Source organism: Meriones unguiculatus, chromosome 19, assembly GCF_030254825.1.
Source record: "Meriones unguiculatus strain TT.TT164.6M chromosome 19, Bangor_MerUng_6.1, whole genome shotgun sequence".
NCBI lineage: Eukaryota > Metazoa > Chordata > Mammalia > Rodentia > Muridae > Meriones > Meriones unguiculatus.
The window spans coordinates 1,877,878-1,891,088 of record NC_083366.1 but is presented as its reverse complement, the minus strand read 5'-3'; the positions used below and the strand labels follow the sequence as shown (position 1 = coordinate 1,891,088).

Sequence of the window (13,211 nt, the reverse complement as noted above, 5' to 3'; positions counted from 1 at the left end):
AAGTCTGCCGCAGGGGTCTCTGAGGGATGGTATCTGCCCAAGGGGACCTCTGCTGGGTGAATCCACCTTCATTCTTATTTTGTTGGCTGGGATTAGAACATTTCTACAATATTTTAGGTATTTCTGATAGGATTAATCCTAAACAAGAATGTAAAGCAGGGAAATTTAACCCTTACTATCACCTTCACCTGGCATTTCCTCTTCTCTTTAGTTGTCTTTATTTCCCTGTTTTTCCCAGTTACACTGATGTACCTAGAACTCCAGAAAGTTCCAGAACTTTCTGACAAAATCTATTTTTTTAAACGTTTTCACCATGCTGAAGTGCCCAAAGTAAAATTGATTAACAAGGTCATGATCTAAATAATGACTTCATCTTGCTCTTCCTTAATACAAAGTACCTTTGATGAGTGAGGCCCTCGAACCTTTCCTGTGCATCTTCACTTCCACTTACTCAGTCCTTCAGTCAAATCTCTTTTTCTTCTATCATATTTCACAGAAGTCTATCTCAGCCTGAGATTGCAAAGTTATTATAATCCAAAACTCTAACAGCACCTGCCATCCCTCTCAGAGCTACTTGGATCTTCAGAGAATGAGTGAGCCCATAGCCACGCACTGTGGAGAAAACAGTGCTGCACAGGTTGAGAGGACTGATAGGGTCTGCCAGGGGGAAGATAATGACATACATATGGCCATCCTCACCCCAGTTCCTGAAATAATGACTCTGAGACCTTATTATTTATGAATAAATGCTTAGACCAAAAGTTTGGGCTCAATCCTGACCAGCTCAGAACTTATAACTTATTTTACCCATTTATTTTTTCTTTTCTTTTCTTTTTGGTTTGTCAAGACAGATTTTGCTGTGTAGCCCTGGCTGTCCTATACTCACTTTGTAGACCAGGCTGGCTTCAAGCTCACAGAGATTCACCGGCTTCTGCCTCCTCAAGAACAGGGATACAGCAGGGGCAAAGGCCACTGTGCCCAGCTTGTTTATGCTATTATATGTGTGCGGCATGGCTGGTTACCTCACCTTACAGTCCAGGACGAATCTACCTCTGACTCTATCCTAGCATTCATCTCTCTCTGCCAGAACTCCAACTTCCTGTTTCCTACCTCAGCTTTTTATAGACAGGCAATGCTTTCATGCAGTACATAAGAGATTCTCTCTCCACGTGCATTCACAGGCTGGCGGGTGTCTGTCTTCCTCGAGGGGCCAGGGTTGTAACCACAATAGGCCCTACTTGTCTCTGAGCCTAGGGGTGGTCAGTCATCTAATGTGTGAGAGGTCCTGAGAATAGCAACCATTCCTGGCATGTTAGGAATACAACCTCAGTCCTGCCCCTCCCCCAAGCATGGCTCAAATATTAACACAACTGCTGAGAGTTCCTTTACACGTATAACACATCAGAGGCAGCAGGATGGGCTTTTCTGCCAGTTGGCACTACCGAGGGTGTCGTTGGTGGAGAGCAAGTTCGAGGGCCTGGCTTCTACCTGTAAAAGGCAGCACTCCAGCAGACAGCACTCCAGCAGAACAAAGGGCCCTTCCCCTTACTCCAGCATCTGACTCTTGATAGAGCTACTGTTGGCTTGAACTGTTTCCATATCACAACCCAGCTGCTTCTTTCACTAGGCTATCTACAAAATGGTTTTCTCTGTCATGAAAATGCCTGAAGATGAATCAACCCCAGAAAAAAAGGACAGAGAAGATCTTCCGCCAGATGGACACCAATAGAGATGGTAAGAGGCTAAAGGACTTTGCTTGGGTCAAGCTTCTGGTGGAGTCCGGGCAGGGTGGCTCTATAAAAGGACCAAATGTCAACCACAGGGACCTTATGCACAGTGATATGTGACAACCCTGGAGCTGGTCCCAGTCTAGAGCAAAGGCCTTATTTTCTAGGCCCTTCTAGCTTTCTCCTAAGTTAGCCTTCCCCAGAATGGAATGGGTCCTGTGGAGCAGAAATAAAAGGACCCAAGCAGCCACTGAGGTAGGATGGGCCTTTTCTAGAAGTCTGGATCCTTGTGGCCAATAGGCCAGAGTATGGGGATGTGCCTGCTGTTTCTTAAAGACCCCAACAGCTTTTATCCCAGCCTGCCTGAGTGATCTTATGAGCAGACTCTACCATGCTGCGTCCAAGTGAAAGCTCAGGTAGTGGGAAGCAGGTTGGAGTGGTCTGCTGGTTCCACTGGGTGAGGGTGCTGCCTGGATGCAGCCAGCAGGTGCACAAACCAAAGAGCGCTTGGTGACACAGGAGGACCACAAGTCTGAAGCTATCTGCAAAATCAAATAAATAGATATGGTTTCTGCATGTTGGGCTACCAAGTAAGATACAGGATCCCCAGGCAATTGAGAAATAATGACTTCTTTATAGCATCTCTCTCTGTGCAATATTTGGGACATACGTATGCTAAGTAATTGATCGTTATTCAACTGAAATTTAAAGTTATTTTACAATCATTATTTTTATTGCCAAATCTTGAAATGCTATTCAGAAATAGTTCCTGAGTTTACAGTGCTAAGTCAAGGCCTACCATTGATGACCCAATGCTGCCAAAAGCTTCACAGCTCTTTAAACAAACATGTATTTCTTTATTATTTACATGCATGTATGTTTGTACCTGCACACATGTGTGAGTTTATATGCATCACACGCATGCAGAAATCTGCAGAGATCATAAGAGGATATACAGTTCCCTGGAACTCGAGCTGCAGGTGGTTGTGATCTACTCAACATGAATGCTGGAAATCAAACTGGTCCTCTGCTCTTGACTGCAGAGCCATCTCTCCAGCCAACTCATCTTTAAAACATAAAACTCATTTTAATATTACAGTGTAGAATTTTGCAAGTATTATTACATGACATGTATGAGTGTGCCATGGTGCACACATGCAGAAGACATGTTTATGAAGTTCGTTTCCCCCCACTTTCCTTTACATAGTTTCCAGGAATCAAATTCAGGTCATCAGGTTTACGCATCACATACTTCTATTCACTGAGACAGCTCACTGGCTCCAGACCCTCACACCTGATGTTTAATAATTCTAGTGAGCTGTGTACAAATAGACCAGGTCCTTCATGGTGTGTATGATAGCATGTTCTGCATAGAATAAGCCTCCTTTTCCCCCCATACGTGGGGCGCCAGCTCCCTGAGAATCTTGGTTTGGTGGCACAGCCAGCTTGTTCACTGCTAGAAGTTGCCTCCATGAAGCTGCCTGACATCCTCTGAGAGCTGTTTTCCCTCATGTGCCCTGATTCACAGCACATAGTTTGTTTCACAAGTTTAAACAAACATGGGATTGTTTTTATGATATTGAACCACAGGTTTTGGTCATCTGGGGAACATGATGGCTTTAAGACCCAGCCTCTTCCTTAGAGGAGGACTAAATGATGGGGGGAAAGACACTTCTGGATATCTGGCTCAAGGCAATGGCAGAGCCTCTCCACTGGGACTGTTTCTATGGGATCAAAGAGCTCTGCTTGGGCCCTTGCCCAATGCACAGCCGACTACTACTGCCCTGGGCTTTGATAAGGAAAGATTTGTTTAAACAAGGAAAGCTATGGGGATGGAGGCAGTGAGGACAGGAGGGCAGGGACTGCTGAGCACCCGAAAAACACACTGCTTCAGCTCAGGGCTTGGCTTCAGTGCTTCGGGCATGAGCCTCCTGTCCTTCCTCACTTGGAGCAGAGCCGGCGTGGTGTGAAGCCTGCTGCCACCAGAGTCTCCTTAGATAAGGGTCTTTGCATCCCACTGCTGGCCTCTGCCATGAAAAGTCTGCACCTACAAGCAAGTCAATCTGGGAGTCTGTGCAAGAGGCAGAGTTCATATGGGGTACCAAATGCTCTGCAGCTTGTGGTGCCCGATGCCTGTGCTTGTGCCTGCAGCTTTAAAGTGTTTAGATGCTGCTTCCAATCCCAGCCCCTCATTCTCATCCTGCAGGGGCTGAGCAGGTAGCACGGAAGAGCAGCTAAGGAGGTACTGGAGTGCACAGGCCTGGAGGAGCCTGGCAGCCTCGTATCTGTCTTTGGAAAAACAGATGGGGCTAAGTCTGCAGGGAAGGAGAGAGGGCAAAGTTAGGTAGTTAGGTAACGGCTCCCAACAGTTCTATTTCCAACTATCAGTCAATGAGTCACTTCAATCAAACGGTCACCACGGAAGTGCCAGGAATGAGGAAAGCCACCCCCACCCCCATTTCTCCAAAGTGATAGTGACAGAGACCTTTACTGGCGGAAAGTTGAGGAGGAAGGATACTGAAGATCCAGGAAATTGAGGAGCCTGAAGTAAAAAAAGGAAGCTTGGGCTACACAGTAGAGTCCATATCAAAAAAAAAAAAAAAGAAAGGAAGCCGTCTGGTGAGAGATCCAGGTTTTTGGCTTCCTTCTCAAGCCGCCTGGGTTGACAGAAGTGTATCACCTTCTGTCTAGAACACACTCCTTTATCCTCCCGACTTTGGATGATGGTGGTGCTATCCTCAAAAGTTGTTAAAAAGAACCTACACTCCTGCTCTGCCCACTGGGAGCGGGGTGGGGGGAGGAGTCTTCTGTAAACCAGAATACAGCAGTACACAGGGGCTGAAGGGCCTGAGCCTGGCACACGCAAACGAGCTAGGGCTACTCAGTCCTCAGAAGCTGAGCATGAGCACGGGGGCTCGAGGAGTGGGGTGAGGCACTAGGGCAAAGATTCAGGTCAGGGTAAGCCAGTACCCTCCCCAGGCCCTGGGTCCTGTCCTGGAGGTCTTGTTAAATGGCCCTGTGCACTGAGCGAGGTGGGGGAATGGGGGAATGCCACGGTAAACAGAGAATTGGGGTCCCTGCCTCATGGTCTCCTGGCTTCTGGTGGGTGAAGCTGTGGGCTTCTGCTGTGCCCCGTGTGCAGTGCAAAGAACCACAGGCCGTCACTCACTGGTCCTCTTGCCTTCTAGGAAAACTCTCCCTGGAAGAATTCATCCGAGGGGCCAAAAGCGATCCATCCATAGTGCGTCTCCTGCAGTGTGACCCCAGCAGCGCCAGCCAGTTCTGAGCCCCGCACCCTAAGGACGCTACAGCTGCCTGGGTCTCTCCCAGTTGGCTTTTGAACTTATTTTATTTGTATTTTTTGCCAAACAATATTGATGGTGAAGCTGTCCCCTCTTCAGTCAGACGTGCTCTGCTGTGACACCCTTGCCCCTTGCTTCTTTCGTCGTGGACGTGAATGCCCAGAGCGCTTGTGGAGAGCATAAACAGACTTCGTGGTGTTCCCTGTTGGATGACTTTTTAATCATCATTACTTTTTTCCCTTTGATTCTAATGTGTCTGTCTTAAAACCCAAGACTGGTGGGGCCAGAGAAAAGAATTCCATTCTGCCCCTGAGATCCTTCAGCAAGCTTTGAGGGGCTTTGTTTGAAAGACAAAACTCCTAATCTGGGTGTGTTGTCACGCATGCCCTCAGGGCTATGGCAGGCACCTGAGGCTAGGTTTTCTAAGAGCAGGTTACCCTCTGGGGTAAAGCTATTAAAGCCAGCTGGGACATTCCCCTCCACCCCAGCAGGCTGTAGTTTCCAAGCTGTGAACATTACAAGGTAAATTACAGAGATGGGGAAAGATGACTCAGCGGTTCTCCCACCCCACAGGTTTACAGAGGTGAGTTAATATGAGGCCCTTTGAAAAATCAAACACAGATGGTAACATTCTAAAACCAGACCCATCTTGCTACCTACTTGTGATTTATAAAAAGACTGCTGTATATAAAATATTGGGTATTGCAGACCAAATTAAGTGTTTTGCCTTGTAAATGCATGTTTAGTGAGCGCTAATGCAATCTTACTACAGAAGACTTGTTTTAGCAGTTTATTGTGAAGCCAACTACAACGAATGTCAGTGTCTTGTTTTAAAGTCCTGTCTTTGCACAAATGTACCAGTCAACAAGTGTATTTTATATACTCCATAAAATTACAAAAGAATGATGACAAGGGCCCAGCTTTGATTTCGAATGCTTTTACAGAGTCAAGGTGGCCAGAGGAAGGCAGTTTCCAAGCGTCTTGTCCACCAGCAGCTCTGAGAAGGGGCCATGGTCCATTAGCGCACCTGCAGGTGCAGGTGTGCTGTCTTTCTAAGCAGGTGAATGTTCCATAGACTCGGAAAAGCAGATTGGTCCTAACAGTGTAACCTACATCCTCAGTGGGGGAGCCACGCCTAGAATCTTCTTTTTCTGCCCCCGGGTATCTTTCATGTAGTGAGGTGTGGGCCAGCCAGGCAGTTCACCCACCCACTGTAGGTGTCGGCTAGGGAGCCTGCAGTGTCTGAGGCCACCGTGGGTCCCAACAGCACTCCCTTTCACCGTGTTATTTGAATCTAGCAAAGCTGAGTTGTTGCTTGGGCTGGTCACCTCATATACACTACTTTGAAATAAGGGTTGGAAGCAAAAACTTCTGGCTACAGGCAACCAAAGCCTCACACACAGTGGCATCAACAAGGCCCAGACACTCAAGGATGTTGGTGGCAGAGCCTGCCTAAGAGGAGTCAGGAAGGTCTCTGCTGCCTGTAGCCACGTCCTGTAGAACAAAGCCGCAAAAAGTTAAACACAGCTATAAGAAATGATGCCCAGGCAATTTTTGCTGGCCGAAGGTCCCCCCCCCCCCATGGCGATACTCTTAACTGGCAGAAGTTCAAACTTTAATGGTGTCTCCATAGGTTGAAATTTTGTGACCTAGATTTTGTAATCTTAATATTTCCTAGTGTCATTTCCTTACCTTTTGTAGCAAGGCTTGCCAAATCCTGTGAGCCAAATGATAAAGTCTGTTTTTGGAAAGCAAAATTAACCCAAGTTGGGATGGAAACCAGAGGTGGCCTCCAGCTCTTCAGAATTCAAGAGCACAGGTTATGAACCCTGTGGTCCCCAGAAGGCCTGGAGAGCTCCAGACCAGCTAGACACACAGACATAACAGACCTATCTGTATGTTTCCTCCTCTTCTCCACCTCTCCCAGGAAGGCATTGGGTGTCATTTTATGCATGCATGTTTGACCAATGAACTTCACAGCATCAGGAGGGCCGAGTGCCTGAAGACATCTGTCACTCCTGTGGCCAGGCAGTGTTTGTGCTGTGTTCAGGGGCCTCTGGTGGAGGTAGAGCCTGTTTTGTTCCAAGTAAAGGAAGTCTGTGCTGTCCACAGGACTGGAGGACGTTTCAGAGTGCTTGACTGTTCATACCTCGCTCAGGATGGAGAAGGGGCGGTGTGGTACTCCCCAGCGGGACTTTCTGGAAATGGATTTAATTATATATATGTCATATTATGTGAAGTGGTCCCATTCTCAGTTGATTGTATAGCTCTTGCCTGGCATTAAAGCATGTTTATTATTTAATATCATTGTCTGGAGCATGAGATTTTTTTCTTACTAAGCTGCCTCAGCTGACAGTGTCTTGTGTCTTTCAGGTTTGAGGGTGGAAGTGTTTGAAAGCAGTTCTGGTCCATGTGTGGCTTCCTTACTTCCTTCTCAGCTTGGCCTTCACTCCCTCCCACTTTGTGCTTCTCCAAACATGAAGCACCAAAGCAAAACTCAGAAAAACTCCTCAGTAGGATCAGGGAAGCACTCAGGAAGCAAAGCAGGCAGATCTGTAAGTTCAAGGCCAAGCTGGTCTATGTAGTGAGTTCTAGAACACCCAAGGGTACACAAAGAAATCCTGTCTCAAAAACCAACCAAACTAAAAATACAACAGCAATATAATCCTTTCCCTTCCCACTCTGTTGGAGATTTAGTGGGAGAGATAACTAAATGTTCCCCCAAAGCCATCACATCAAGCTTTTCTCGTCTTGTTCCTATCACTGGCCTTGACTACAGCCCCAAAGGCTAATGCTATATGAACAAGAGCTACTAACTTGCTCCCTAGATTAGGAGGTACAATAGGCTCCTCACAAGCCAGCTAGACCTTTGGGGTACAGATGTGGAGGAGACTCTTTTCCTCCTCCACAGTTAGTCTCTGTGTGTAAGCAATATCTGAAACACAACACGTGATGATGAGGTGATGATGGGAATGTGGCCAGAGCCCTGAGGAGCCTGTATACCTACAACTCAACCATTTCCCCACTTTTGTAGCATCAATATGCCTGTTGCCTAGGACTTTCTGTACTGAGTGTTAATGTGTGGTGCATAGTTCCAGACCTTCCTCGGGTGCAGAGATAGTGACCATCAGGAGCTAACTAGGGGGCAGCTTGGAGCACCCAGGCCATGGGAAGGCTTAGCTCTATGAATTTCCAGGGAATATTTGATATTTTAGTATTTCTCTGTGACAAACAGTAAAAGCACTCTAAGGTACAATGCAGCTGGACTTGCCAACCCCACTTAGTTAAATATTCCCTCCTATGCCCAAGATTGGGCCCATGGACATTTTAACACGGGTGGGGTTTGGTGTAGGGGATAGGGACAGGGAAGAGACTCCACCCCTCCCTGAGGAGGAAGGGGAGACATTTTCCTTAGGGGTGTAACTTGGTGTAACAGTGATACTAAGTTGCCCATGCCCATGCTCTAAATAACTTTCTCCCCATGCTCACATAAGCAACTCTAAACTCATTGAGTCTACACACACACACACACACACACACACACACGGTGCACATGGAAATGTGGGAGACATGTGAAAGGAGCCTGGTTAGGAAAAATGAAGGGATCAGCAAGAGTGGAAGGGGAACAAACCAGAGTAATGAGGTATGAAAATGACCAAATCATACATGTGTGTAAATATCTAAATTAGTATATGCTAATAAAAATTCTCACCAGTACACACCACCTCCAGGAAGACAGGCAAATGGCCAGTCAGACCTCTCGCTGAACCTCAATAGCAACATCTCATCATTTGGCTGGATTCATACTGAGTGTTTGATGGGGCCGCCAGTCAGCATAAGTGTGGCAGGCTTGGAAGTGTATGTGTGAGCTAGAGAGGCCTTGTTAGCAAAGGAGATGGCTGGAGGGGAATACCTAACTCAGGATCAAATACCACTATAAACACTTCATGGCGAATGGGAAATGTTCTTTCCCAAGTACCACGTGATGGATACTGATGCCCAATGAACATGGGTGGTGCTCACCCTTGGTGTCTTTTCACATTTCTCTTCTCTGCCTCTGGCTCATCAGAGGCCCCCACCGTCTTTCCTCAAATTCTTGACTTCCCAGTATTAACCATGGACCCATTTAGGGTTGCTTAGGAGTACAGAGCTGAAGAACCCTTTGGAATAGATGGAATATGTCACCAAAAATCTCCCCCAGTTTGGGGAGCCTGGGGAGGGGGGAGGAGGGGATAAGCACAGTTCACTGATGTCCACAGGGAAAGGAAGATGTGATAACACTCACATCCCCCCAAACGACCCATTCAGGCAGGTATGAAGAACAATCAGACCCAAAGATGAGGAAGGACATGGGTAGCAATAAAAAAAGACCATGGCCCATTTCTAATTACATGATCTTTCCAGAACTTTCCATAATAAACACTCTCCATCCACCCCAGGCCTGTTTTTCCCTAGCACTGATCTGAGCACAAAGGGCAGGGATCCCATTGGGGGTGAGGCCAGGGAAGGCTTTTTTGAGGCAAGATTTTAGTACTGTGCCTTAGAGAAGGGTGCTGTAGAAAATGCTAGCATTCTGCCTCTTGGAATGGCTGCTCCTGGAGATCATTGACGATACCAGCTGGAGCAGTGTGAATGCTGCATAATGAGGTGGCTAGCACAGGAGCCCCAGTATGGGTTTTCAAGGGTCAGAGAGTGTGGAGACAGAACTGAAGTAGGAGCCGTGCAGTTTCAGCCTCTCCGTAGCGGTTGGCACAGATCTAATGAAGCAGAAATAACCACAAAGTGCCAGAGAGAAGGGAGTGGAAAGAACCCACCTGAGAGGCCAGTCAAGGGCAGCTGTGCTGGCAGCCACCCTGGAGGCCTCTTGTTGCCCTTTGGCCCTCTTCTTTTGCAAGCCTGGTGTAAGGAGGAGGGAGAGCACTGGTAGGCAAGTCTCCACTGTATGAAGGACTGAAGGGGCAGGGACAGCCAAGACCCCAGGCTGGTGACTCTTCCCCACACCAGCAGCCACTGCCCAGAAAGCAGCAGACATAGCTGTTTGACTCATATTGTGAATATTTATTTTTTTTCTTCTTAAAAATGTACAAAAAATAAAATAACATATTTATAGTTTATAGATTCCCCTCTCCCATTTACAAAACTATTAAGTTACATTTACTCTTTTTCTATGTGGGAGTAGATTGTATACAAATCAGTCTCCCCTTGTTTGTCTTTCAGAAAGGGCCATTCTTAGAATTTGGCACAAACCTTCTTTTCCTGTTGCATGAAAAATAAATGTTTTAACTCATTTCATGCTTCCCAGGATTCTGCTTTGGGACATGCCTTAGTCTTTTAGGAACTGATTTCAAGATGGCAGCCCATTGTATATTTTTGTTGTTGTTGGTTCCAATTTCTAAACACTGAGGAAGTTTCAGTGGGGACATAGAATGAAAACACCTGCTTCATGTGTTCCCCAACCTTTTATGGATTACAAAAAAAAAAAGTTTGGGTGCGGTCAATTCGGGGACAAAGGAAAGACAAGCTTTTCTATCTTGTTATTTTTGTTCAGGAAATGATGCTCAGCAAAGCTCTGCTAATGCAGCGAGGGATGGATGCAGAGAAGTCCACCAACAGACACTCCTGGACCTGCCTCTGTACCCCTATTTGTGGTCCTGGCTTCATGTCCCTTGTTCTGGCTACCACAAGGACTGTAGTGACTCAGGACAAAGGCAAAGCCATCTCCAGCTGGTCCTCTGCCTCGGGGGAGATGGGCAGTTTTCCAGAAACTGGAGAGAAGAGCTGGGAGCCTGTCAGATCACTACAGATCTGTCTCCCTGGAATCCTGAGCCACCCTAAGGTCTGCCATTCATGTTTGGAGCTAACCCCAAGTGCTGTAGCATGGGAAGCGCATAGAGCATATATTTCCAACACTGAGTTTGTCTGCCTTAGATCAGAGCCCTGCTAGTGCCCTAGAGGGTCCCCAAGCTGCTGGTTCAGCAAGTGATGTGGGGTGGAGCAGAGGACTAAGCAGAGCTGAGCCCAGGATACAAACCTTTGGCAACACAGAGGGATTCGGAGCCCAGTGGGCTCTCAGAAAGGTGCCCCTGCTATTCTTTGGATCCTCTTGGTCATAGCACCTACTCTCCAGCCCATTCCTCTGCAGCTTTGGGTAGCTAGGCTAGAGTCAGCCTCGGCTGCTCGGGCTCTCAGGGGAAGGTGGGGCAAGAAGGCAGGAGCTGGAGAACAGAGCCTCCAGGTAAGACATCAAAGTGCTTCATAGACAAATTTGGACCTTTCCATGGAAGCTGCCCCATTTTCCAGGCTTTGGGGTGGGATGTGCCTGACTATCTGAACTAGTGCTCAGCCCACAGTGTAACAAAAAAAATCCCCAAACTACCAACCTGTCCTCTCAAAGAGAACTGAGGCCCACCATGGGGCATGCTGTTCAGGAAAGCCTTTTTCTCTTGCCCTCCCAAGGGCCAGGAGAGGAGGAAACAGCCTTAGCTCTCCAGTGTGCCTCTCAAAGCCAGTCTCAGAAGTTCCAGAAATCCCACGCTTTCCACAGCCAGGGTGGACAGCCTCACCTCTTCCCATCTTCAGAAGCCAGAGGAAGCAATGTCTGCTTGTCACAGCCCAGCTGAGCTGCTGGCTCGCTTTGCAAAGGGGCCACTTGAGATGAAGGACATGCTTGTAAACTATGAGCCACTACTGTGTCCATCCCTTGTAAGCCAAGCAGTTCTGCAGCAGGCCCCAGGGATAGGACCCCAGTGCAAACCCTTGCGGAAACTTTGCATAAGCTTCAAGGTGTCTCACTCCAGTGCTAAAGAAGGTGCTGACAGCATGATCTTTCCTGAACAGCTCAAAGGACACTCTTAGACAACAGATCACCATGAGACAAAATGTGATGGCCTCAAGGGAGAGTCATGTCTGAGGGGAGAGGGCTCCATTTGGGGAAACAAGTCCTCAGCATGGCTCAGTGGAGAGTCCATCTTGGCATTCACCAGTCACATGATACCTTAAAGGCCTCTTTCCTAGCCTCCTCTCAGATAGAGCAGAATGCTCTGAGTCTCCAGGTATGTCCCCTCCAGGGCAATGGCAGTAAACATGCCCACACACCACAGGTAAAATATATTATTGCAATATTAGGTACAAATTATGTACATGGCTGTCAATCATACTTTGTGCTCCTTATTACTGACATGGTAGCGGAATGTCTTCCTGAACAAGGCCCAGTGGCTATTTGCTGAGATCCCCTGGAGGTATTTAAGCAAAATGACCTTCCTCAGAGCAACCTGAAGGTTCCAGGCCAGAAAATGGGTGTCCTCTTTACCCCACCCATGACGACTGTGCCAAGAAGCAGCTCATCTTGTCCATCCACTCAAGAAATGTGGAGAGGTAAGAAAAAAGGCATCGCAGTTCCCCAGGCTCTTCGAGATGAATGGACTAGCTGTGTTTCCCTTGAAGGGGGAACTCTGGAGGTCTCAGGTGGAGCTATCAGTAACTTGTAGAGTCCTGGAGGGCCTGGACTCCAGGCTCTTGGGGAAAAAATGGACAATAAATAAGGGCCTGACAGGCTTAAAGAACTTAGCCGAGGGATACAGGCTTCAGCTCCAAGCAAGTAGAAGAGTTGACTGTTGGTCTGTTGGTGGGCCTTGGGCCCTGCCCCCTTCCAAGCAGTCTTTTAACAGTCACTTGGGATGGGTGAGATGGGTCTCCAGGTTGTAGGGCAGCGAGCCCACCTCTCCCAGGAAGGAGTGCACCGGAAGCTCCTGTCAAGGGGACTTGGGCCCAGTGCTCAGATCTCCATAAGCGTGATCTTGAAGCCTTCCACCATGCTCTCCATGTTGAGGATGAAGGTGTCCTCATTTGAATAGTGTTCAATGATGTTGTCATCCATGTTCACCAGGATGCTGCCGAAATTGGGTGAGATGGGGTGGGGTAAGAAACAAAGCCAGTGAACAGAGGGCTTTATGCAAGAGCAGCCTTCAAGCTACTGACTAATCACATTCTTAGGCCCCTCTGTATTTTCATTACAAACCTCAACTGCCCTTGGCTGAACACACATGTACAGTAAAAGTTACATATGACTCTACAGCAACTATAAAGGCAAGTTTTATCAGCAGCGCTTTGCAAGTAAGAAACAACTCAGTAAGGTCAATGGCTCTCCAACTTCACCCAGCCAATGAACGCCTGAGCTGGGTCT

The 13,211-nt window shown here is 47.5% G+C and overlaps 1 protein-coding gene across 1 annotated transcript in view; it reads right to left on the bottom strand.

Moving 5' to 3' along the window:
- Positions 1 to 12,803: 12,803 nt before the first annotated feature.
- The window catches only part of LOC132649323 (grainyhead-like protein 2 homolog), a 50,758-nt gene continuing 50,350 nt past the window's right edge, over positions 12,804 to 13,211 (bottom strand). Inside the window, exon 10 of the mRNA XM_060372990.1 lies at positions 12,804 to 12,918. Within this exon, the coding sequence (XP_060228973.1) occupies positions 12,804 to 12,918 (115 nt within the window). The remainder of the gene's footprint in view (positions 12,919 to 13,211) is intronic.